The 25367-nt window shown below is 39.9% G+C and overlaps 1 protein-coding gene across 17 annotated transcripts in view; it reads left to right on the top strand.

Annotated features, from left to right (window-relative positions):
- Nucleotides 1-25367, top strand: part of scrib (scribble planar cell polarity protein) — a 101395-nt gene that overhangs the window by 20277 nt on the left and 55751 nt on the right. For all 17 annotated transcript variants that reach the window (XM_041813901.1, XM_041813900.1, XM_041813914.1 and 14 more), the window contains exon 2: nt 24303-24420. In XM_041813901.1, the coding sequence (XP_041669835.1) occupies nt 24303-24420 (118 nt within the window). The remainder of the gene's footprint in view (nt 1-24302; nt 24421-25367) is intronic.

Raw genomic sequence — 25367 nt, 5'->3', positions numbered from 1 at the left:
TGGGAGGGGCGTGCAGACAACTCAGTAATTATGCTGTCTCCATGACATATTAATGGGATTTGGCACGTAATCTTAAGTAGTAGCATGCTTGTCTTCTTTACTGTGTTGAAGATAAGCATATGTGCTAAAGTGTTCCCCTGACAGTGTTTATCAAGATCGACAGCACACAAATAGAAAGATGAGCCACTTACAGCCAGACTGCATCACAGTTGCTGTGTTGTTTTTGATAATCTGCTGCAGATGTTCAGATATTGTGTTTTGTCTTTGAACTGATAATATGACTCTAACAAGGCTCCATTTTTATTTCACTGTCACTCGAGCGTCACTAGAGAGGTTTCCGCTGCCTTGTTTCCCTAGCAAATTCAGCCAGCAAACTCTGGTCTCCAAGGTGATGGATCTCCCAGGGCCCGTAGTTTGCCTGTTGCGGGGGCGCGTTTACCCAGTGTTGTCAGGGAGAGTCACCAGATGAGCTGGGGCTTCCCTCTCAAGGCAGATCAACAACAGTCTTTTACTCTGAGCTTATGCAGACTAGGCCTTTGGGATTTCTGTCCTGAATCTGCAGGCCTCTACATCAGCCAAACATATAACAGAGAAAACAACCTGTTTATTGTAAAGCCAAATTTTGTCCTCTGGCTGAAAAAATGCTACAGCAGGCAAATAGAGATGTTATATAGTAAGATCTAGAGTGGAAGAGTTATTTTTCCACAAAGCCTGAGATCCTGCACTAGTGACTGACATAGAAGCTGCTTTGAAACCACGTATAACATACTTTATTAGGCTTAAATTCTTAATGATTATCATAACTCACAGCAATACAAATTTGAAACATATAGCTATGAATCTATTATATTATTCAGTCACACCAAAGCTTACAACAAGCTTCGTAACATAGATTAAGAGGGTTAGATTGATTTATTATTTATTCTGTCTGTGTCATGGCATACAAGTATATGCACAAGATAATGTTCTCCTAACATGAACCTTTTTAAATTTGATTCATAAAATCAGTGGGGATGGGTAATTCAGATTTGTAAGGGAATTAGGCTGGACAGAAAGATGTTTATCATCCCATGTGTGTTCAGCCCAAGGTTGGCTGTGATGCTCTCTCATGCTGTTGCTCTCACTCCATCTCCATTGACAAAGGTATGATTATGACTTTGATATGATAATTTTAAAAGAAACCTAAAAGTCCAGGAGACAGACCATACTGTACAAAAACTGAGCTATTGCACACTGTCTTAATTGCACAAATTCATCCATTAGTTGTGTATTTTTCTATCAAGACATGGTTATCACTCAGATATTAGTTAAAATGAATTGGGAATTTGAACAGAAAACCCCTGCGCTATCTTTCTCTAAAATAACACAAAAGATTGGTTGTTTTTTTGTAATTTGTAACTTACCTGTACTGTAGAATGTTAAAACAAAGATTGTATAGTTCGGCTTGTATGATATAACTTAAGCCATGACAATTTGAGAATATTTTGAGACACTGTTCACTGTTTCAAATAGAGATGAACAAAATTGTAATCAAATATATATTGGGATATTTTTATCTTTCTTTATATGTATTGGCATTTAAAAAATAAGGAAATTAGATCAGATAATTGCAGTACATTTCAACTCAAATTTAAATCCATTTAAACTTTTTTTTCGTATTTGGATCTTTAAAATGTTCAGGAATTTTAAATACCCCACTGGGCCACTCCTCTGATAACAACTCTGACAAACCCACAAACACACATAAAGTAGGAGGAGAAAATGAGGGGAGAGATAAAAGGCAAAGCAACACATTTCTTTATTAACTTTAGAAATAAATGTATTACTTGCTTTGTTACTAATTTGGGTTCAGGATCAGGCCCGTTAGTTTAACCCTTTATTTAACAAAAGCTTTTAACAATAGCTCAATATACATGCCATTTCTGGACTGTGTATGAATGAGAATTGGACGAGGTGCTGCTGATAGGGAGAATACACTCACTTATCAGCTTTGCATAACTGAGTGCTTCCTTTGAGGGTCATACAGGTGTAATTGTGACAGCAGCATCACCTGTAGCCTGAATATACATGCAGGAGACAAAGTCTGCATACTACTCAGTTTTCTGACTATTGATTGATTCATTAGAAAAGATTTAGATGTAGATTAGTCATAAAAATGCAAGAACTTGTAGTTTTTGGCTCTCATTAAACACAACAGAAGTGGCAGCATGGTGTGCTTCAGATAGTGTGAAAATTTGCATGTTCTGTGATGTGACTTTGCACTTGTGTACATCGCCATGGTGGTTGTACAATAATATATCCATTATTCCCAGTTTAAACGGATGTTAATTAATTCTTCAGCTCATTTGGAAGATGTTCATGGTAATATATGATCTGACATTCTTTATGCCAGTGGTTCTCAACTGGTCTAACATCAAGACCCACCACCATCTGCTTGACGACAAATCGTGACCCAGATTTCTTACATTTGCAATCATAACCAAATATTTTGGATAAAAAATGGGGTAATTTGAACTTGAGATGGAATCAGAAATATGATCATACCAAGCAATGAGACATATTCTTCAAAGTAAAAGCACACCATAGAGTTTTTACCATTAATTTTGGTTCCAGGCACACACCCGCGACCCACTGAAAATGGCTTCAAAATAAATAATCAAATTTAGATCTTTTGGAAACTACATTGCTGTATGCATTGTCTGTTGAAATTCTAGCTCAGTGTTACCATTTTTTGTCCAGGAACACTAGTGAGACTATGCTACATCCATAGCTGTCTATTTCCAGTTCATTTTCAGACAGCCAGGGTACATTCCTGAGAGGGTAACATGAAGACACAGACCTGTGTGCAGCCTGCTGCAGGAGAGAGAATGCCAAGACTGTTACTGGAAAAGATAGAGACTGAGCCACATGATCCTGTGAGGGAGGTCACAACCAGAACACATACAATGCATCGATTGTATTGAGGCTGCTTGAGCTCTCACAACATACACGCACAAACGCAAACAGTCAGTCAGTTTTTTTTAGGTATAACATTTGACATTTTTCCCACAGCAGAGGATAGCTACATGCAGTCACTTTTGTATTATTCAGTTGTTTTTATTGTTTTTTTTAAAACATCAAGAAAGCAAACAAAATAGATTCCCTACAACATCAAAACATATTGCAACCTCCCCCTCCCCGAAAACTGGCTGACAAAAGGATGAAAATAAATAAATAAAAAAACATGAAAAATGAAAATAATTACAATAAAATGGTATGAAACAAAACAGATCAATAATAAGGCAGTGATTACAAATAACTTCCATAAGAGGTGGCAGAAGGCACTAAATTATTTTCCTTTTACATGCAGTCACTTTTGATTGCATTTGTAACTTTTCTTTTTCCAGTTATGTGTTACACAACATTAGGAATAATCTTGCAAGTGTTATGATGTATGTGATTGTGCAAGATCAGATCCTCTCTTTCTCCCCTACTTTTAAGATTTTAAAATACAAGTTAGATGATTTGCTATCTCTTTTTTAACCTTAACTACTGCCCCCAAAACTTTTTTTTTAACAGATTCTGCTTTCTTCTACTTTGGCTTTCATTGCTAAGTCAATGAGCAAAGGAATCAAGGATGGTCACAATACCATAATTATAAGTTACAGCATGAATCTAGTGAAAATCAGACAATATTATTTCCTTTTTCTAATACCTTTGCAAGAAAATACATGTCCTAGACACCTGATATTGAACACTTTCTTGTTTTTAATTACAATGAAAAGCAAGCAAACTCTTAGAAATTGTATCATTTTTAAACAGGTGGTATCAGCCACCTATTAAAGTATACAACATTTTGACAACCTTAGGATCAAGCAGCTGTAGAGCCCTAGTACTGATTGCATGTTTAAAGCCAACAGACTTGTACACACAAGACGTGATCCATGCAGTCCCGTAGGTCCTGGCTACCATGGTCGTCCCCTGTAGCATAGCCTCAGTGTGGGACAAAAGGAGAGCTGGCAGGCAGGCACTGCATACCGGATCCAGCCCATCCAGGAAAGAGCCAAACGTCCTCTGCAGACCATAAACAATAGGCCCTGTGGTTTTGTGTCATGTTTGTGGGAACACAGAAACGGAATGAGAGGACATGTGATGAAGTTAGGGAGAGGGGGTGGGGGGTGGAAGGCCTCCTCTATAGTTTCTGATCTGCGTGTGGACTCATTCATTCCTGCTGTGTGAGAGCATAGTTGGGGAATCACCGGCCATTAGTTCAACTAAACAAAAAACATCTGACTGGAGACAATGTGCACTTGCCTGACCATTGCATGATTAGCTAAAACAAAACCTGAGGCTCATCCTTTTGTTCTCACTTTGTGTTTATGATCAACTCAGTGACTTTTCAAACACCTGCATAGTTTACATATCTTTGGAAAGGGGCCCTTTAGATTTGGTTAATCACCTCATAAGACCTTACAATGTTTTTGTCAGTCATTTGCTGTGGCAGATTTCTAAAGAATATTTTGTAGCCATCAGTTATTGTATTATTTTCTGCTTCCTCTAATGTATTAATGGGAAGTTGTCAATAACAGTCTATCGATTGTCTTAAGTGTTGTGATTGTTTTTAGTCAGTTGGTAGATGGGCTGCATGCAACCTGAAACAGAGGCATACTGTAAGCCATTGTAAGAGCTCTAAATAATCATGTTCAAGGCCTGGCTGTTGATTTGAATCTAGTTTGAATAACAAAACTGCACTGAGACTCACTCCCATCATTCTGGCTATAGACAGGCAAGCTTTTCTCGATCTCTATCACTGGGACAGTGTTAGGAACCAAAGCAGTGATTAGCCCACCAACAGTGGCGGGATTACTTGGCTATTTTTAAAATACTAACTTGGAATCGCTTTACTGCACCAAGCAGTCACCATTCTTTGTTGTGGAAAGCATAACAAAGAGTGTTACATGCCACCATGTTCAACACTCACTACAAGCATCTTAAATACCATTTGGAGTGTTGAACATTTACTCTGATAGAAATCTGTCTCCACTTGATTGATTGCCTATATAAACTAAGTTCCCAGGGAATCATGGTATTTGCTTACTTTTTCTGAAATTTAAAATGCCCACTTGTGATATCTCCTTTTAGCCACTATCTGGCCTTAGATAAAAAAGTTGTTTATCAGGTGTTCCTAATGTTATTTTTATCAGCTTTTCCCTGGAAAAATGTTGATTACACATTATGGACTAATGCATGTACTACTAATTTGTTGAATGAAAGCATTCTCAGAAGGTCATGTCCCTCATGCAGTTGGGACATACAAGCAACTTAGGCTGATATTTTTCCAGAATTTTGAACTTAATAAAAAATGAATAAAACAAGGTTAATACCCGTTTTGATACCCAATCAAGAAAATGGAAGTCCCAGCCACCCAGTGTTTGGTTATTCTTGTTTTCTTTTACTAAAAATGTTGGCAACAACTCCTACTTGAAATTACATACAGTCATGTGCATGAGTTTTAGGCATGTAGGGCACGAAAGATTCATCACAGGCCTGATGGGCCATAGCCTGGGCCTGAAAAGGGGGGTGGGGGACAACCAGAGTTAAGCTCGACACATGTTGACATACAGGTGTTGCTTGTCATCCAAGGTCAAGCTCGACCGCATACCTTCTATCTTGGCCTTCTTACCCCTGGTGATACGTCCAGAGACTGCTGGCAGTTTGTGGGTCCTTGGGAAATCCACAGCATGACTAAGGGCTCATGGCAACCCTATTACCCCCCTTGATGGTAACCTACGCCAAGCTTATTTGTCACATCCACCCCCTACTCCATCCTACAGGTGTGGACCTTATGTTTTTTTAACAGATTATTTTTCCATGCCCCTGGTAATATGCAAGGACATCCAGAGTATGACCGAGTTTGTCAGTTGTCCTTCTTGCCTTATGATGCCCTCAGGCAGCGTACTTGCCAAATCTGCACTTTAGTGCAGCCTAAATTTTTGTCACAAATGTGCCTAAATATGCTCGTACAGTGCTTTGTTACCAACATTTGGGTACCAAAACATTGCCATTGTATTTATACCATTTAGGCAGTGTGCAAGAGTTTTTCTGCAACTTATTAAATAGATGTAGATTTTTTTCAGCTCCTGTACTTTTTGATATAAACCAGATTTAAACAAAATAGGTTCTATTGTTTAAGATGTTTGATATTAAAAAATAATCAAAGTATTGAACATTTTGACAGCCTGACAAGCAACAAGTACATGACGTGGTTTTGTCATTGTGTGTGAATCTTCTCACATACAGCAATATTTGCTGCTTTAAACATCAGGCAATATCTACTGCAACACTCAACCTAGCTTCTTAATTTTAAAGAAAACAAGCAAATGTGAAGGATTGAATCACCTGCTGGTTCTGCTAATGGTTTTGTTGGAAGTTCAAGACGGTTTACATGTTTCAAAATCTAGTGCACCCCTCTTTACACAAGTCACAAAGGTATTCTTTAAGCATTTATATTTGTGAGTGAAAGAGCCTCTAAGCCTTGCACAATGCCATGTACACCTGTCCTCTTTCAGTCTTCCCCCTTCAGCCCTCTAGACTCTATATCAACAGACACAACTGTGATATGGGCTTTCTATTTATCTTACATAGCGTTTTGGTGTGTAACAGCTGTCAGATAGGAATCTATAAACTGAACATACCAGGCTTCACAATTGGTTGCATTTAAGATCAGCTGAAACATAATAGTATTATAGTTTTATCTCTTTCCCTGGAGGCAAAGAGGGGAAAAGTCCTTGTTGTCACTGACGTTGTTTATCATCCATGTTGACTTTGGAAGAGATTTGTAAGCCTTCACATTAGCTTAGTGGAAATACAATCCTGCTGTACTGTATTTTCCACATGCCATGGTTGCATTAAGTTTGACCTGCACAGAGGGTTCCATGTTTCCTACTGTAGTGAGATGTTTGTCCGGGCATCCCCGTGTTTACTCAGAAAAGGATGCTGGAAGCCTTCAAGCATATACAAGTTTCCTCACATGCTCCCAGTCATAAACACATGTACATAAACTGTGTACATGTACAGCCCCTGCACGCAAACCCCTTCAGCTAGGACCATCCATCCTTTTCCTCACTGACTGTCCCGACACAGGCTCAGTAAAGAAAACATGGCAACACAGCAAAAGTACAGGATGTCCAGAGGGCAGAGGGAACAAGAGAGAGTACTATTTATGCCAGCATGTCTATAGCTACCAGCTGCCTTAGGTAGTACAAGTGAATATTAGCCAGGGATAAAAATTTAAGGCTGTATTCTTGCACTTTGCTGAATTATTCATTAAGAGCTTTTAAAATTATAAAATGCTTCCTTTTCCTCAAGCTTTATGTTTTCCGGCTTGCACTAGCAGCACTTTTTTAGAGCAGCAAAGAACTTACTTCACGTTAAATATGCTGTAATTCTAGAATGAGATTTTAGCAAAAGTTGAAAAACTAGTCAAAGCAAGAAAAATCGAATTAAGTCTGTTTTCCTGTTGTACATTTTAAAGGCTCTCTCTTTCTTTAAAACATAGCACATATACAGGGGAAATGAAACGAAGTAGCCCCAGTCTTATCAGGTTCTTCCCAACTTTTCCAAGCTGTCACATGAAACCAGGATGGGCAAGTAGCCAAAATGTTGTAAATTCAGCTGTGCAGGCATTGGTTCATTGTGCAGAAGTGAGCCATAAAACGATAGCAATCAAGTCACATCCATGCAAGGTTAGAGCAAGAAAGAAAGACAGGCTCAGGATGCCATGCCCCTTGCCAGTCTAAGCCTAAAGCATCTTATATAGGAGCTGGTCTATGCCTGAGCCAAAGTTTAAGACTACCTTTGACAATAGAGAGGGATTCTGCATCCTGAACCCTCACTTTAAAAGAATCCAGAGACAGGGACTTGATAAATGAACTCTACCTCCCATACTACTTTTAGAGACTTTAATCACTGTGACTAAGGCCTGCATGTCCCTTGGAGGCTGACCCTGAATAACCACAATTTAAGATTAGATATGAAGAAGGAAACATTTCCACCTAAATATTTTCAGTTCACATACGGATAAAGATGCATAACTGCAGCTTATTCAAACATTAACAAGCTAAATTAGTGTCCTAAACAGTCGTTATTTTCAGATGTGTTCTGCTTATCCAGAAAATCTCACTCCCCACACATAGTCATTGCAGTTTTTCCTCAGCCATGCCAATTTTGGCTTTACTGACAAGCGCAGAGTTTTTACCAAAACTTGTTTTCTATGGTTAAACCACAGCTTTTATCTTTGCAAAACATCTCACAGTCACGGCTGGGTTTGTCTCCTTTAATGTGACGTGGTAGACTCAGAGATTGCTGGGTCTGGCTATGGGCTGTGTTTGCTCTCTGCACAGATCAAAGACACCAGGACAGGTGCTAGTGGATGGGAGTTAGCTTCTGTGTCAGTCATCCCGGCTATACCACGCCCTTCTTTCTGTGTGGCCTGTTGAGTGACTGGAGCCGGAAAAAGAGGGTAGTCACGGCTTAAAGTAGCACTTAAGTGAGACACAAACAGACACAGGCACAGTGTTTGATAACAAAACAACACGCAAACATGCCTCTTTTTCTTTGTCAGCAGACATTTTGATTGGTTGAAGTTGATTTAAGATTGAATTATCCCACATGATGAGACACCATATATGCAGTGCAGCTGGGTAGCACCGGTGTGTTTGTGGATCTGGTTATTCCTACACACAAATGCACCTGAGCTGCTAGCAACAGAGCAAGTGTGTGGGAGAGAGTGGGTGAGGGCCGAGGAAGTGGAGTGTAGGTTTATGGTTGGTCTTATGTGTTTCGGTTGGTTGGTGCATTGTACTCCACTCTCCGTATGTAAGCTAAAATAAAGCACATTTAGACAACTTTGATTCTGTCCATACAGAAAACAGGTAAAATCAACGTGTTTAAAGATAAAAGTCAGAAAAGTAAAGTAAGATGATTGTATAAAGTAGGCTTTTAACTATGCAGTAAGAGGATTAAATAGGAAATTGCCCTTGTATTGTTTTACAACATGAGGTATCAAAAGTTTTGTTGTTAAGTTGATACTACTATGTTGTGGTTGTAATTAATTTCACAAAATATATGCATTTCATACCCCAAGTTCTCATAAATCAGATCCTTTAAGGACAGTCAGTTGTTGTTTTTTTTTGTTTAGATAAAATTCTTCTATAAGATAAAAGGTCAGTGAGTCTATAGTCTGAGATAATTTGCCAGCCAGTGGTTGAAGTCTCTGTCCCCATTAGAGCTCTGTGGGAATCCATTGTCGGCCCTCTATTCTTCATTAATAATCCACCGTCACTCCCTTTCTCATAGCTCTCTACTTCGCACACAATCTTCCTTTTTTCCCCAGCCCTGCTCTCCTCACTCTCCTCCTCTATCCTTCTTAGTCATTCCTGCCTTTTGTGATCCTTTGCCGCATTCCTCTTTCAAGTCCTTCCATTTCTAGCCCTCTCTATCTCTTTCTCTCTCTCTATTCTGTGGTTCCCTCTTAGACAATGGAGGAATCCCCTGGCTGAACTGCAGGGGTGGGGGGGCGCTCGAGCCGGCCTGTGACTGACGGGCCTGCTGTGTGGGGCTGCCTGCTTGGCCTTTGTCCTTCTGCCAAGGAAAATGGAGGGAACCCACGGAGAGGTGGAGCAGCAGAGAGGGCAGGGGGAAAGGAGGAGGGGAGGAGGACCAGTGAGGGCGTTATTCATTTGCAGAAGTTTTAGGAACTTTAAAATTCAAAAAGTTCTCTGCCGGGGGAGGGGATGCTTTGGCTCAAATGAAAGAGCAATGTTAACCTACGCTGCTATATTAACATTGGCCTTGAAATTGCCAAGCATGAAGTTGTACTGGTTCTCATACTTACAGCTTTATGCTATGAAGTTTAACAAGAAGTGGTTGAATGATTTTTAAAGCAGAGCCGTCTCGTGTTTGTGGCCACTCATGCGCTGGGTTTATACCACAACAATGACTGAAGCTATGTATAGAAGCGAGTGTGCTCTAATATGGCTCACCATTCGAGTGACCGAGCAAGTTACTCAGTCAACCAAATCCTCTCCACTCTTTATTTCCCCGGACACTAAGATAGTTCAGGCCAGCACAAAAGCATGTGCTCCCCGCTTCCATTCCCTCCCTCTTCTTTGAATCTCTCACCCCAGTAGTGTGCACACACTGTGTGTGTAGTTTGTGTGCATTGTGAGGGAATTGATATCGGAAAGAGAGGGGACATGTGGACTGGGCCGACTGGGCAGATTTTGCATGAGATTAAGAAGCTCAGGAATGTGTGAATAGGAATTCCATTTACAGCGGAAACTAAGTGTGTTAGTCGGATAATGATGGGAAGAATACACAAGAGGTTTAGTAATGGTGTGAAGTTGAACTTCCTGTCTAAAGTGTGGAATTTGTATACTTATCAATACCATTGGTTTTAAGATGAAACTGTTTATGTTGCTTCATGATTAGTAGTGTCATTAAGCTTTAAAAGAAAACAACAACTCTCAAGTCATACTATAATCCAGATTTGCAGTAAGCAAGAGGGAGCACTCTTCAAAATGCACAAATACCATACATTAGCACCATTTCCAATCATATTTGTGCAGTTCAGACAATCCTTACTTGTATGGTGCCCATTTATAGCCTAGTAATCTTTAAGGAGACCTAACATTAAGTCACCATTTGCTCAGAGCTAACATTTAGCTAAGTTTTCAGTAACATGGAAAACTTTACCAGACTCAGGTTGTACAGCCATCTGCATAATCTGTGTTGGGAGGAAAAGTGGTAGATGAAAGAATAGAGAGAGAGAGACAGAACAGAATGAACACAGAAAAACTGAAGAAAGGAAGGAGAGGAGAAAAGCGAGAGGCAGGTGAAAGAAGGGGAAAAAAGAGTAAGATGCAGAAGGAGAATGCAGAAAGAGAGAAGAGGGGAGCTATAGAAAAGGAAAAAGGAGGTGCAGAAACAGAAGGGAGGTGCAAAAAGAATGAATAGAAAGGTATGAAAAAGGAGAGAGGAGGACATTGCAGAAAGAGAGGAGAGGGAGTTGCAGAATGAGAAGAGGAGGATGCAGAATGAGAATAGGGAGGTGCAGAAAGGGAAGAAGAAGGTGCAGAAAGAGAGGAGGGAGGGGCAGAAAAAGATGAACCATGAATAAAATAATGCTCTGGCCTTCCTGACCATAGATGCCTCTTCGGTTTTACAGTATATGACTATAACGTCAGTAATGAAGGTAACAATATGAAGAATTAGCACTGATAGACTTGTTTGACTGAACATCCTATTGTTAAAATAAGTAGCTAAATAAAGTTATTCATTGATTCTAACTTGAATCGTATGCAAACTTTAAAATCTGGTAATGTGACAAGCCTGTTTCTTCTTGTTGCAAACTTGTCGATAGGAGTCAAATTTATAGACAGAGACCTGAAGTTGGTACAGACTCTTCTTCTTTTCTGCTGAAGTCCCATACATCATGCCTTTCCCTCTGCAGAAATAACTCCAGGAGTTTTTAAAACAGTGAACTTGGCTCAGGTTAATGATTTAGGGCGAACATGGAGTTGAATGTCTGGGGTTTCTAAACGGTCTCCTGCACACTAAATGGTCTCTGTAAGAGGGCTTGAATTTAGTGTGTGCGCTTGTTTTCTGGGCAGGAGCGGCCTGCTCCCTCTGTAGTCTGATGGCCTGATTGGAGGGAAACTGTACGCTAAATGGAGCCACTTGACTGGAACACTGCAGCCTCTGTGAACATCAGGCTTCGTCTCACTGAGTTACAGTGGAGCATACAGACAACCAACTCTGCTCTCAGATATCTTTCGTTACATTTTAATTAGTTTCTCTGGAGTGATGTTAGGTCCACAAAGATTAACATTCCACCCCTGTGAATTTACAGTCTCTTCCAGTGAACATTAACACCCTCATAAACACTCTAAAACAAACACCCACTGCTGCTAATACACACAAATACACAAATATGCACGTTAACATGCGGCTCTGTGCCCCACTGACACACACATGCTGAGTATTACTGCTGTGGCAAGAGTTCTGAGCAACCTTGAGGAAAAAAACTAAAGACTGTGTAAACAGTGCTGACTGAGAGACCTACAGCACAGGAGCCTCTCTCCTGTGACTTGAGGACGTCTGCAAAATGCAAAAGTGCATGCACACATCCTGAGGCACATCAGCACACTTTTTACGTGGAATGTACGCCAAGCAGGGCAATGCAGATAAGACAAAGTCAAGCATGCCTCACACTTTCTCACTCAGAGCTCTCTGTCATAGTTTGCTCAGGGTTGACAAGGCTTTATTCAGAGTACTATAATGAGAGGGGGATTGCCCTAATAAGTACCCACACCACAGAACTCATTTCACACTAGCTTGGCTTGGTCACATTGTGGATGTTGCATGGAGCCGATCCTCCCCTGTGTCAAACCTTATCAGGGTCCAACAGAATCTGTGAGCTATGTCACTTCTCAAAGCTGTCTTTAGCTCTGTTAATATGATCGTAAGCTACTTTTTTTACTCTTGAATTTAAAGCAGTTTAAGAGGGAGCATGGCTATAGACTTGACTCTACTTTAACAGAAGTGATCAGATGCAGTCTGGCTGTTTTTTTAAATCTCAAGATGGGAGTTCTTAGCTGGTTATAAACTGTTAAAATTAACATTAGTACCTCCTATATGACCTACAAAAGCAGTCAAGATAATCAACAACAAGGTAGAATTTTAATTGTGGTAGTTTTTAGTAACTGTAACCACTGCCATGATGGAAGCATCTGACAAGATGATTTACAGCATACTGAAGATCCTGCATTTTCATTGATTAAAATGGAAGCTGTTAAAAAGCAGTTTAAGATCTGTGGTCAGAAAACACTTCCAACTCTTAAAGGTCACATATTTTACCCTTTTAAGACAATTTTATATTGGTCTCAGAAGTCCCCAAAACATGCCTGTGAAGTTTGTTGTTGAAAAAACTAGGGATGCATTATATTATTGGCCTGATGTCGGTATCGGAAGATATTAGCTAAAAAGGGCAAATATTGTTATCTGCAGATATCAAAAGTTCATCCAATATTTTTGCTGTGACTATCATCATAAATTGACTGTAAAATTCGGCCATATATACAAAAAATTTGTGGATATTTAGACTGGACCAAAAGACCTATGTAAGTTGAGATCTTTTCCTTTATTGATCCTCATTCTTTAAACTTTTAAGTGTTTTAAGAAAAAAAGTCTGTTGGATTTTTAAAACAAATTTAAATATTGGTATTGATATTGGTATAGGCTAAAATGAATAAAATAAGAATCTGTGAGTATCAGATATCTGCAAAAATCCAATAACATGCATCCCTAGAAAAAAACATTCCAGTATTGGATTTTTGCGTGTCTAAAAAGCCCTCTGTATCTTTTGAGTTTGAAATATATTTATATAAAAATGCATGCATGGTCCATTTTAAAAAACAAGTTGATGAACATAAAAACATCTGAAAAGCTAAGAGTTGGCTGAGCTTAGCTCATTTAGCTTTTCATATGTATGTACATTCCAGGCAGACCAATTTCTTCACTTATTTCTTTAGATGCTATATCAGTCCTGTTTTGTCCCAGTAATTCCCTGAATACATATTTTAGCATCTTCTTAAAATGGCTACTGTTTTTTAATCAGGTTTTTGTCCATTTTCAAATGCATTGCATTGGATACTTGAAGGCATCATCTATATGTTTACAGAATACAGACATCTGTCCAATAGGTCTGTGACAATAACAAATTTTGCTGGACGATATATTGTCCCACAAATTATTGCCGATAATTGATGTTATTGTCAACATTATTTTGGGACCAAATTAACCACTAATGTAATGATAATATATCATAATAATGCAAGTACACCCTTTCAAATGCAATAAACTTCTATTTCTCGTGAGTATTTTTTACCATTGTATTTGGAATGTCAAGAAATTAAAAAAATTCTAAATAAATAAAACAAACATACCATTTTGCGCTTTTCTGTTTGTATTTACTTTGTTGACCAAACACCTCAGTGAGTGTTGACTGTCGGGTCAAAGGCTCTGCATCTTGAGGTGCAGTTTTTTTCCCCAGCTGGGAACACTGGGTCAGGTGGTTATATTTTAGGTGGGCATGCAAGTTTGTTGTGTTGCCTTTTTTTTGTTGCCACCACTTTTGAACAAATTCGGCACACTGGCTCGTCCATGTTGATGGGCTCACCTTACTCATTCGGTTTGAAGCTGAAATATTCCCACACCGGGGCTGTGGCATTTGGCTTTGCAGTCATCTTTTTTCCTCCTAATTTCTACTACGTTACCTTGCGTTGCTCCTCACGAGGCTCACTTGTTGCACTGTGTGTGTATGCTCATGTGTGTCATGACTGACAAGAGGTTCACTCCGTTCATTCCGATATGGAATAAACGCGCCCAGGTGCTGAGACCGATGCACAGAGTGAACCCTCTTGTCATCCAGCCTGTTTGGAGGCGAAAGACGAGGAAAACAAACACGCATGCACATAGCAATATATGGAGGCCGGCAAAATTATTGAGTTTGTTTTTATTCATCATGCGATTAATTGATTTATTGATTATCGTCCCAGGCCTACTGTCCAATGATTATGGGGAAACTAGGCTGACTGAAAATGAGTTTGAGAGATTCCAACATTCACCAATGGGCTTCAAAAATCTGCCTCAGCAACCAGTGTATGACATCATGGAGATGAAGTCCATGTTTATATCAAGTTTATGTAATTAAAAAAAAACATTACGGCACGGCGGTAGTCGAGTGGTTAAGGCGCGCACCATATACGCAGGCGACCTGGGTTCGAATCCAGCCCGTGGCACTGTTTCCTGCATGTCTCTTCCCTGTTTCCGACTCTATCCACTGTCCTATCGAATAAAGGCAAAAAGGCCAAAAAAAAATCTTAAAAAAAAAACAAAAAAAAAAAAAAACATTACAGCATATCCCACTACCATCCCAGTGGATGCAGTTTTTTTGTAGATATGCTAAGGAAAAGTATTGAATCTTAACTCTTCAATTTTCTAACACTTTAAATGCAGTTGGTTTACTTTTATGACATATAGATTGAAATATGAATGTTTTCCCCTTTGAGGTACAATTTTTGTTTGTAACTTAAATTACATTTTTATTTTGGAGTACTGTGGTTCAAAAATGTATGTATCAACTCACCCCTTTTTAAATCTTGTCCAAAAACAATATGTTATAGTAGATTTAATAGTTACTAAATAGATTCTGTGTCGGCTGTTTTGCTATGTTGTGCTCTTGAGACCTCACACTGCCCTCTGCTGACATGGCTATCATTTACCAGCTCCCCACTCTCCCTCTTTTCTTGCTCCACTGTACTCTGCCCTACAGTCTCACAGCCTCACCCCCTTCCTTTAGCAAACAACTCCTACAAGGAGCTCCTCATTAAAGCATCCCTGTTGTAAAGGAAGTGTAGCACACTAGTTCTCACCGACGTTCAGCCTTACACCAGCACCACTCTGTAAAGGCTGCCTGCGCGACTCAGCCGACTGCTGCAGCTAACTAATAATACAATAAAGCAACGGTGGTGGTACACTAAATCCCTCTCCTCCCTCTTGTTATTCCAATTGACCCATTGACCCGTATAGCACTGTTTGGTTCCCTATTGTTTAATCAGTGGGTGGGAAACAGCCGGAACATCGGGTCCAGTTTTCATTGATGGATTAAGCAGTTGTTGCTAAATCCTTGTATTTGATTGCAAGTATTCAGCATCTTGTGGTTCCTCAAAGACACTTAGAGACAAACATGTTGTAAATCAGATCTTCTTTTTCTTATTTAATGCCTGAGCAGAGCTGGTCTGAGTTTTGCATACAGCATCACTGTTGTTCACAAGAAAAACACCAGCGGGGCTGTCTGTGAGCAGCAGCTCAGGAGTGAATGGCCATCTTTGTGAGCTTTCATAACTTGTTCACAGTGCATGATTATATTACTGTCTCTCCTCTCATCATTGACGGAGCTCTGGACAATATCAAGAGCGGAGAGGAATGCACTGATGCAGAAGCTTTAATTTGGTGATTGGTTTAGTCTGCATGGAGGAATGGCTGGCTGTCTGTAGTAATATGGCTTGCCTCGCCATGGGAAGACAAACCTGAAGCCTCATCAGCATAATGCAGAGTAAACATAATGTTTTGTGTGTTCTTGATCCTGTAGCGCTAGTTTTTAGGTCTGTGTTCTGTAAGACAGATGCTTTCAGTCTGAAAGTGTCATCTGTCCAGCAAGGTTGCCTCCCCCACCTGGGGGCCGGTTCCCATATGGGCTTGGCCTGGGTCACCTGGTCACCCACAGCTCTTGTTTCCTGTTCCTGCCATCTGATACTTGTCACCTGCTACTCAGGGAGCCACCACCCTCTTTGTCTCTGGCTCTGTCTTATGTTCATGACCCTCCCATTTCAATATCCATCAGTTGCAAATGGTCTAGGCTAGATATTCATTAAGGATGTCTTTAATTCAATTTTCCTTTCCTTTTTGGAGAAATGACACCACTGTTGCAGTTTGTGTGTATTGGTCTTTCAATTTCAGGTGCTACAACCTTATTTTTCCCTTCATGGATGAATATTTCCAACATCTACTTTAGATTTCTTCCAAGGAAAATCTGATTTTTACAATCCTTTATTCTGGGTTTTTAACCTTGGTCTTCATTTTTTTTTTTACTGAATTGTACATACCTGGGTTTTATGATGTCTTTCTGTTGACATCAATTTCGTGTTTAGAATGTCCTGCTAGTTTTTTTGATGTTGGACTTACATTGCTGGCTGAGTTTTTCATGGGTTCCTCTGTTGTTGGGGTTTTGCCTTTCTTGTGATGTCTTGCTGTTGTGTTTGATGCTTTGTCGTAACTGTGATTCTGTTTGTTTTCAAAGCACTTTGTAAACCTTCGTTTTTAAAGGTGCTATACAAATAAAGTTTATTATTATTATTAATCCAATCCAAATCTTCTCTGCCAATGCCAAACAGCGGATTCTGCCATTGACTCTTGTTTGGTGGATTGGATGATTGAAGTTTGAAGAAACAAGACATATTGGCAATTTAACAATTTATTCATTTAACAAACAGCAGCCTCAGTAGCATGTAGAAGAACCATACACAGCCACAACAGCCTGGCACCTCCTCCTCATGCTGGTCACCAGCCTGGTCACATACTGCTGTGGGATGGCATTCCATTCTTCAACCAGCATTTGTCGCAAGTCAGCCAACGTTGTTGTGTTGGTCACTCTGGCACAAACAGCATGCCCAAGCTGATCCCACAGGTGTTCAGTGGGGTTGAGGTCAGGACTGCTGGCAGGCCATTCTATCCTCTCCACTCCCAAATTCTGGAGGTAGTCTCTGATAAACCCCGCTCTGTGGGGGTGAGTGTTGTCATCTTGGAGGATAGAGTTCTGTCCCAGACTGTGGAGATATGGGATTGCCACTGGTTGCAGAATCTCATCTGGATATCTCTCTGCATTGAGATTGCCTCCAATGATGACAAGCCTCGTTTTTTCAGTGAGGGAAATGCCGCCCCATACCATCACACTGCCTCCAATAAAAAATGTTTATGTATCTGGGCAATAACCAGCATAGCGTTCTCTGCATCTTCTCCACACTTTGACCCTGTGATCCAACTGCTGTAGGCAGAGTCTGGAACACAACGTTCTCCACATGTTGAGGCTTGAGTCCACGTGTTGCTGACACCAACGCAAACGGGCCTGACGGTGAAGGGCAGTCATGGCAGGACTCTGGCAGCCCTATGAGACTGAAGATTGGCTGTGTGCAGTCTGTTCCAGATTGTCTGGACAGAGAGCTGCTGGCCATATAATCCTGCAAACGTTGACTGCAAATCTGTAGAAGACAGCCTACAGTACCTAAATGCTGACAGGGTGAGGAAACGGTCTTCTTGGGGTGTTGTCTTCTTGGGACACCCACTTCGCAGCCTGTCTCTGACATTCCCCGTTATATGGAACTTGGCCTTCAGTTTGGAGATGGTGCTAGGGTTCACTCCAAACAATGCCGCAACTTGGTTTTGCAGAACACCAGGTTGAAGTTGCCCGACCGACGGGCCCTATCCAGATCAGTCAAATGTGGCATGCCGATTTTTGAAGCAGACACCTACTGACCACTGTAGCAGGGCCCATGCTCACAGGTGCTGCCAGTCAGGGGCCAATACAAGAGTCAATATCAATGGTAGAATCAGCTGTTTGGCATTAGCAGAGAAGATTTGGCAAATTTTTCATGGGTGCAACCCACATACTTAGCTCTGCTGCTCATCCCAAAAATGTGTGTTCCTTACAAATGTGGCATCATTTAAAAGGGAAATAAACAGGCTTTCCAACAGTAGAAGATTTATTGCCAAAAAGCATTGTTACAATAAAGAAATAATATACCAAACACAAATTTTCTTACTTTATGTGCAGAGTTTAGTTAAGTATCCAAGATCTTGTTCTTCAATCAGATCAGTAGATTAAGGAGGAGTTGGTGCACCAATGATCTAAACTGTTGCTCATTTGTTTTAAACTATGTTTTCGACTATTTTATCTTGTACTCATCTTTGCAAACATCTGTTTGACATACAGTGCTTAACAAATTTATTAGACCACCTGTCTCAGAGACCATCCAGCATCATGAAGTGCTTTAACACAGACTTTTTCATTTTCATTGAGCTCTCCACGTTTTACCATTTTGAACCGGAATGAGGAATTTCAAACTGAATTTACCTTTTTATACCCAAATTTGAGCCGGCTCACTGGGCTTCTCTGAGAAGTCAGAAATTAATCAAGCATAACATTCAACCACTAAAACTCATTTTTCTGTTCAGGAACACAAGTAACTAACGATAATTTGATATATTAATCAAGAAATAATAATGTGCTTTACTATTTTTTCAGTTTTTTTGTAAATCAGTACATTTGAAAATTCATGGATAATAATAATTATATTTTAGTATTAAAAATATCATTTGGGTTAAAGAGCTTCTACATATTGGTGTATTAAACATTGCAGAAACATAAAAACGATTTTGGTTTTACCAATTTTTACCAATGCTGTTAATTTAGGGCAGCTGTGGCATAAACCTTACTTTGGGTGGTGGTCTAATAAATTTGTTAAGCACCGTATAGTGGCAATGTACCTTCATGCGGTAGCATGCAGATAGACTTACGTTAATTTAGTTGCTCTGGTGACTGTCAGATTGTGCAAATTCTCCAGACTAGTCTTAAAAGTACCCACATTTGACTGGTGGCAGGTGCTTATTTCCCACCCTGAATTGGATACAGTTTTGACAAGAAGAAATGCTGTTATAGTGCTAAAGTCTAATAATTTTTATTGCTTTAACACTCAGAACCATTTATTACAGGTGTGTATTAGGGATGCACTGATGTATCAGTTTAAAATGAGCATCAGCTGATGTTGACCCCCTTGACAGAGATCAGCTGATAGTAAATAATGTGGTAAGAAGCAGAAGATCTGATGATCAGATGCCTTAATTTGATGATGCCATCTGGTACACTTACTTCTTTATTCACAGAATAGGTATTTTTGAGGCAGAAGAAGTGACTTGCTGGATATACTCTGATCTTGGTCATTTTCTTGCTCAAACATGCCAGTCAAATGTTAACACTGTCGGAGTGTTGCACCATAAAAAGGAATGGGTTGAAAAAAATCAGCATTGGCAATCATTTAAGTAGTTATATTTTTACCATCAGTTTAAGTGTTGGCTCTGATTTTATTGTGAATGCTAAAATCAACCAGCAGTCAGATGCCGGGAAATCTTTTGGCAAAATACTGACATGCTCAGTCTTGTACTTCCAGCAAATTCCCCAACATATTCTGGGGGAAAAAACATGCTTCAGTAGCCACCTCAACCCCAAACACAATACACATGATAAGCTAAGAGCAGGAAATGCCTGTCAATGTGAGCAGTGAAGGGCTGAACAGAGGCATTCTTTTCTTTGGTGGTGTGACTGTAACTCCCTGTTTGTTGATGTGTGTTTTCACACTTCTGTCAACCAGAAACTTGACAACACACATCAAAGAAAGTTTTGTGTTATCTGAATCCCTGTATGTTTATGCAACAGTCTGCACATAGGAGTGCTACATTTTTCAAATTTTAGTCCCACTGACGTAGGAACTGAGAAATTTCTTGGATTTTTCAGTGTATTTATGTCATCAATGTGACACATAATGGTTGTTTTCAGCAACTGGCCTTATTCTCAGCCTGAGGGTTAAATTGAATTAAGGTTAAGGCTCAAAACTTGCACCCAGTGTTCAGAAAGCTTCCCTGAATAATAAGTTTAAAGAAATGAGAAAAGTCCAAGCCTGCAAGTGTTTCTCCGTAGCAGTGTTTTGAGAGCTGGTTGTGGATGGGCAGACAGTGGGCCCTCTGTGGGCTGCAGAGCTGGGACTGATAGAGGGGTTAATAACTGCATAGTTCTGGCCTGTTCCTCTTGCTGTTCCTGGCCAGCCTGTCTTGTCTGTCCATCTTAACAGCAGATGACACACACGCACACACACAGAGCGGCAGGCGGAGGAATGTTTCTGAACGCCGTCCCATCCAACAACCAGCCTCTTGTGAAAGCACTTGGCACGGCGACAGGCTCAGCACTCTACACAGCCCTCCTATCCAAAGCCACTTTGTTTGGTTGGTGTTGCCATGGCGAGGAGAAGTTTTTGGGAATATGATGATTGGAATGTTTTTAAAACTGGTTCTGGAGAACGGCCTCCTCTGAATACACAGGAAGCTTTGTGTATACTCTTATACTAGTAGATGTAATGGTAGAGAGAAATGTCGACAACTTAATAGTAATCTTAACTTATCAGGTACAAGTGTGCAGCTTAAACTTAATTTAATGCTAACTTTTAATCAACACACTTCTGTTCATCCATTTAAAGCTTAAATATTGCTGTTAAAGCAGAAATTATGTGTTGATATATTGCTGAGTCAGGTTGAAGAAAGAAATACAACCAGGTTATTTAAAAAATGATTCATCATTTGACTGACTCTCCTGCAGAAAATGCCAAACATATGTTGAAGCTTCCCAGATTCAAGGATCTGATGTGGTTTTCTTTTTTTTACTGTTAACATGGCAAGTGAGTATATTAGGACTCTTAGGAGTCAGTCTGCAAGAAAAAAACGTTGTAAATCTTTCACTTAAGGCTTGGGGATCTTTGGGGATTTTTTGGTAATGATACATAACAGAGATGTTGATCACCATACAGGTTTAGCAGATATGAAATGATTGTGGTCTATTTTACCTCTGGATCACACAACTGTATCACATTATAAACGTGCTTAAATGAACTGTTGAATAAAGGCTCAAAGATCAGTTCATGAAAATGTGGCAAAGTGAGCTAAAAAGTATGGTATCATGTGATTCATATGTAGAATTTAAAAATGTATCAAACTGAAGAATTATCTATTATTTGCAATCCAAAAGAATAGTCCAGCTATCTCAGTTAATCAACACCAGGATCCCTGATGTCTCTGAGAGTTATAAAGGGCTGGACAGAAACTAAAGGATTTGCACAGTCTGTAATGATGATGATCCAGGTGATGAGTACCATCTTTTGTTTGAGTGAAAGAGTGTGAGCATAGTTAGCTAAAGGCAAAGGTATATACCAAGTATTATATAAACTGTCCTTATATGCGTAAATTATTTTTGTTTTTTCAGTCAGAAAACCTAAAATTCATTTGTAAATTAGCCTAGGTTATTTTTTGAAGGATACTCTTCCATCTAAGTAATACTTGTTGCATTTTTTTTATTTGTTCTCCATGTCCTGTTTGTGCACCATACTGTGTGATCATGGCAAACAAATGAGATGAAATGATAAATATATGACAGAAATTTATTTTTATTGTTGTTAAATTGTGGCCCTTTATGTGAAAATAGGTGGTTTATGCATCTCACATGTATGGTTTGGTATTGTTTGGGTTTGTTTCTGGTACCAATGCCAGTAGAACACAGGAAAAGAAAATGAATGTATCTTTTTAGGAAAGTGGCTCGAACAAAATTCATATACTGGGTCAGATATCAACAATAAAATAAATCCGTCAGTCAGTGTGACCGTGTCCCTGGTGAGAAAATGAGGGCAGAACACAGACATTACAGTTTGAGCCTTTCATTTAGAGAGGCAGGAGGCAGAAATGTCTACACTTACTGTATGACCCAAAAAATTATGAAATTATCATGTTTTGACAAAAGGTCTTCAGTAGATCCTCATTTCAGAGTGAGGATACTCACTAGAGCCCGACCGATTTATTGGTGGGCGTTTCACAGATTAATCAACATCAGCCAAAATGTAGCCGATATATTAATTTTTTTTTTGCTCCGTGGTGATTGTGTCTGCTCCTGTCGGTCTGTGTTGTGTCTCCATGCTGAACACAGCCCGAGTGCTTGTCCCCTCCCCCTCCAACGCAGAGTGCAGCAGCAGCTCTCCCTCACTCAGTGTTGCCAACTTAGCGACTTCGTCGCTATATTTAGTGAGTTTTCAGACCCCTCTGGTGACTCTTTTCAAAAAAGCAACTAGTGACAAATCTAGCAACTTTTTCTAGTGTTACTGGAGAGTTTTGGAGACTTTGACGTGAAAGCATGTATCGTTGTTGTCCTTCTCACTGAGCAGCGCTGCTGCCATAGGCCTCCGCTCGTCCCTAAGCACTCATAGGCAGCCTCGTCCATGCGCAGTTTGACTGCAGCAGAGTAGAGGACTAACGCTAAATTTCAGACTGGGATCGTGTTTTGCAGCTCGCGTGTGCCGCGCGTGTCATCTCCGGTTCCTGCCGGTGCGGCTTTCACACAGGGCGCAAGTTTTCTGCATGTCAGCCACATCTCCCTGCTCTCAAAGCCCTGTCCTTCTTCATAAGTTTCACCTCAGTAAACACTGCTAAAAGCTACTTGATTTAGTTTACAGAGGAAGTGTGTCGGTAAATTTTCAAAATAAAAGCATTCTGTACAAGTGAACGGAGTTTCTCTATAGAAATGCTAAACCAGGCTTTTACTTTGAATAGCACAAACCAGAAAAGCATTCATATGGTGTTTATCTTTGCTGTGACATATTCTCCCAGTGTGGAGACAGAAAGTTTCACTAATAGTAGATCTTTAGAGAACAACTTTATAAAACAGGCACATTTAAGCTTGTGGCCTTCCTCAGGGTTATCAAGAAACACATTGTAAACATATTCCATGTGCATATTTGCCACAAATATGTAAATATGGCTCTCCATTTATCATTTTTCTGTCTAATATTGTCCACAGCCACAGTATAAGACTATTATACAGCGTTTTAAGGTTGTCTAAGTTGCATCTTTGTGAAATATACAAAGATAAATGCAACTGGTTATTCACATATCCGAATTTGTGTTCATGTACAGTATATATCCTGTGTATATCAATGTTCTTCTTTCATATATGGGCCAAAATATCGGTGATATATCGGATATTGGCCGATATATCGGATATCTGCTTTTTTTTTTTTTTTAGCCCCCAATATCGGTAACAACATTGGCCCCAAAAATCCAACATCGGTCGGGCTCTAATATTTACCCACAAATCTAGATTATTGGAATAACGTGGCCTCCAAGTTTTAAGAACACCCCAGGTCAGACTATTGGGATCTACCAGTAATACATTTTTGTGGCATTGAGTAACCCCAGCTGATAAGATATTTGTAATTTCTGATCCTTGGCAGTGAAAGGATTTTAGCGATAAATCACATTTGTGGAAAATCCAGATCCTGAAAAGTAAAAACCAGGATATTCTCTTGAACTTTTTTTGCTGTTCTCCTCAGGCTTTGCTTGGTTGAATAAAGGCATACTGGTCCGTAACGCTTGTCAGAATGAGAAACATTTGCTTGCTTTTTCTCTCCCTCCTGAACACATGCATATTACACACATTCAGTGAAAAGTGGAGGCGATTCTCTGACTATGCAGTGTTTCCTTTCACAGATGATAACTGGACAGTCCACTCAGTGTATCTGGTGACCATTTAAACATTTTGATTTCTTTATTCACACAGGTTTGTTCTCTGTGATCAGTACACTAGTTGACAGTTTTTTCTCTTTCTACTCCTCACACAGACATTTAAGCACATTTAATGATATCAATCAGATTTGAATTTAGGGTAAAAAAAAGATAAGATTTTCTTTCCAGGCCATATAGCCCAGCCCTACCTACCACTATGTTTCATAGATCTGAAAGGAAACTCTGCAAAATTTTAGTCTCAAACATTGTCCCTTGTCATATCCTGTTATATTATAATTCCATTTAAATGACATTGCATTATTTTGTCTTCACAGCCTTTCTTCAGACTACTGAACCTCCGGAAGCTCGGCCTGAGTGACAATGAGATCCAGAGACTCCCTCCTGAGGTGGCCAACTTCATGCAGCTGGTGGAGCTAGACATCTCCAGAAATGGTACATGACGACACACACACACACAAGCTCACTTTGCAGCCTATTAGCATAAATTTACTTTAATGATGTGTTCTGGATTAACTCACCACCCTTGTTGAGACCACCCAGAAGACACTAAACAGTATGGGGTTATTGTCTGTAAAATGGTATCTGCTGTGTGGGGTTAAGCTACAAGAGTGTTGCCAAATCCACTGGAGAGTCAACACGCTAACTGCAGCTATCAGATAAATATTTGCCTGCCCTCTTTGCCAGATTTTTGAGTCTACCCTTGGGCACTACAGACATTCATAACATGAATATTTGTGTCCTTGAAAGATGCAATTATAGAAGATATGAAGCACAACTGATCTGGTTTTGGGCTGTTATTTCATGAATACCACCTATCAGCACAGCTATAATACTCACACACAGACATCTTGCCCTCTCTGTGTCCTTGCAGCATACTGCACTCTCACAATCTCATCTCAGTGGCGGTAAAGGCCTAAATGCTGGGTATAAGGCATCTGCTCTGCTCCACACTGCATCAAGTGCTGTGTGAGCAATGTGCAGTGGCCTATAAGGGCCTTTCCCATCTGTCTGCCTGTCTGCTCGCCTGCTCCTCCGCTGCAGGACAACGCTGAGCCAGATAAACGTCAAAGACTGCTCGGCTCAGCAGGGATTTCTTAACCTGCACCTGCAGCATCCAGTGATAGGAAGTTCTTTGCCTTGTCAGACCTGTAGACAAGATTTTTTTCCCATAAATGAATCTAGCTAAGCACTTGAAGGTTTGGTAAAGTTAATTTCTTTATCTTTAGCTGTTTGTCTCTGCAGAGGTTCAAATGTGAATCTGCGTTTCTGCCTTGCATTGAAGGAGTGTTACCACCCTATCTCCCTTGTAGGTTTTTTCTTTCCTTTTTGGTTAAACAATACAAGCAACATGTTTCTTTGATTTGCAGGAAACTATGCAT

This window comes from Cheilinus undulatus, linkage group 19 (assembly GCF_018320785.1).
Source record: "Cheilinus undulatus linkage group 19, ASM1832078v1, whole genome shotgun sequence".
NCBI classification, from domain to species: Eukaryota; Metazoa; Chordata; class Actinopteri; order Labriformes; family Labridae; genus Cheilinus; species Cheilinus undulatus.
The sequence above is the reverse complement of the archived record's forward strand: the minus strand, read 5'-3'. Positions and strand labels throughout refer to the sequence as shown.